A 1,570-nucleotide genomic window follows, 5' to 3' on the forward strand; every position below is an offset into this window, starting at 1 on the left:
GTCTGCTGTGCCCCCCCCCCCCCCAGCATCAGTCCCTCAGGACTCGGCTGGAGCCTGGGCCCCACACCTGCCCTCACCTGTGTCTAGGGCACGTGCAGGTGGCACAGGTCCCGGGCCGGGGGGAGCCCGACAGCCCCGGAGAGCTGAACTTCCCCTATCTATTCCAACTGCTGGAGGATGAAGGCTACAAGGGCTTTGTGGGGTGCGAGTACCGGCCTCAAGGTGAGTGGGGTGGGGGCTCCAGGCCGGGCCCTGGGGCAGGGAGCTCTGGAGGGATGGGTATGGGACACGGCTGCTTTTCTCCTCGGGGGCTGAGGCCATCACCTCCCTCTCTCCTCAGGAGACACAGTGGAGGGCTTGAACTGGCTTCGCTCTTACTGGGATAGGCGGGGCCGCCCACAGGCTGGCCGGTGAGGTCCTGCCCTGCGCCTGCCTGCCGCTGGGGACAGGGTGCCCTGCAGCCCCCATCTCCTGGATTAAAGACCACCTGCTGAACACTTGCCACATGTGTGTTATTGGGCGGGGGGAGGACACACAGTGTCTAACCTGTTGCGCTCCCGGGGCTGCTTCCCCCCTGGTGAGAAGGGACGAGAGGGGACACACAGCTCAAGCTCCAGTGCTCCGGTCTCCTGCGCCAGTGCTGCTGTGCACACGGGGGTTTTGAGCCCACCTCCTCATTTACACGCCCGAAACCACAGGTCCGAGAGCTGAGGGGCTTGCCTGTGGTCACAGGGGCTTCAGAGGCAGAGCTGGCATTGGAACCAAGGTGTCGAATCTCAACGGCAACGTCCAGCAATGATGTTCAAGCGGGAAATGACCAGAGGGCTCAACGTGGGGGTGGGTGGCTGACGGCAACCAGACTTGGAGGCAGCGTTCAGGCAGAGGAGCTCTCGGGGGTGAGCGCTTGCCACTCGTGTGAATTCCTGGGACTCCACCAGGCGAGCGGGAAGGTAGAGACCCTTTCTGAAAGGGTCCAGGGCCTGAGAGGAGATGGGCACTTCAGGGAGTTCACCTGCCCCTCTGGAGCCCTGTGGAGGCAAGTGCTTGGGGAGGGCAGCTCCCACTTCGAGGCTGGGGCTGCAGACCCCTGAGATCTAGTCACAAAGCTTTTGGTGTCCTTCAGTGTCTGGACCCAGAAGGGCTGGTCAGTCCTGCTTCAAGTGTACAATATTACAGACCCCCATGATTTGAGGAACGGTGACATTCACTGGCCTGGCCCTCAGAGGAGGCGGGTCCAGAGGGTGAAGCAAGCTGTGTTGATGACGGACTCGAGGTGGTGGTAGGTGGAGACCAGCTGGGCAGGGGGGCTCTCGCTGTCTTGGGGCTGTACCGGGAAGGGCTCTCGGAAAACCACTGTCAGAGACTGTGGGGAACATGGCGGGGATGCAGTGTTGAGGGAGGGCAGGCACGGGGAGCAGGGACCTCAGCAGGCTCGCGGGGGAGCCTCCCACTAGGCTGACACAAAGCCCCTCACCCCTGTTCTCACCGTCTTTCCCAAGTGGGAATCCAGAAACACCAGCACAAAACAGTCGGTGAACTTCTGATTCAGCACAACCTGCAGTGAAAGACA

At 62.1% G+C, this 1,570-nt stretch overlaps 1 protein-coding gene and 1 long non-coding RNA gene across 3 annotated transcripts in view; one reads left to right on the forward strand and one right to left on the reverse strand.

The window, feature by feature from the left end:
• HYI (hydroxypyruvate isomerase (putative)) overlaps positions 1-495 on the forward strand; it is a 2,757-nt gene extending 2,262 nt beyond the window's left edge. For both annotated transcript variants that reach the window (XM_040627410.1, XM_040627411.1), the window contains 2 exons: positions 88-222; positions 341-495. In XM_040627410.1, the coding sequence (XP_040483344.1) occupies positions 88-222; positions 341-414 (209 nt within the window). In that variant the 3' untranslated portion in view covers positions 415-495. The remainder of the gene's footprint in view (positions 1-87; positions 223-340) is intronic.
• LOC121102102 lies at positions 494-1,569 on the reverse strand. Its single transcript, XR_005834182.1, has 2 exons — positions 1,487-1,569; positions 494-1,363 (listed from the first exon to the last, which is right to left on the reverse strand). It is a non-coding gene; the product is annotated as an uncharacterized LOC121102102 (long non-coding RNA).
• Between the last annotated feature and the right edge of the window lies 1 nt (position 1,570).

This window comes from Ursus maritimus, unplaced genomic scaffold, assembly GCF_017311325.1.
Source record: "Ursus maritimus isolate PB19 unplaced genomic scaffold, ASM1731132v1 scaffold_12, whole genome shotgun sequence".
NCBI classification, from domain to species: Eukaryota; Metazoa; Chordata; class Mammalia; order Carnivora; family Ursidae; genus Ursus; species Ursus maritimus.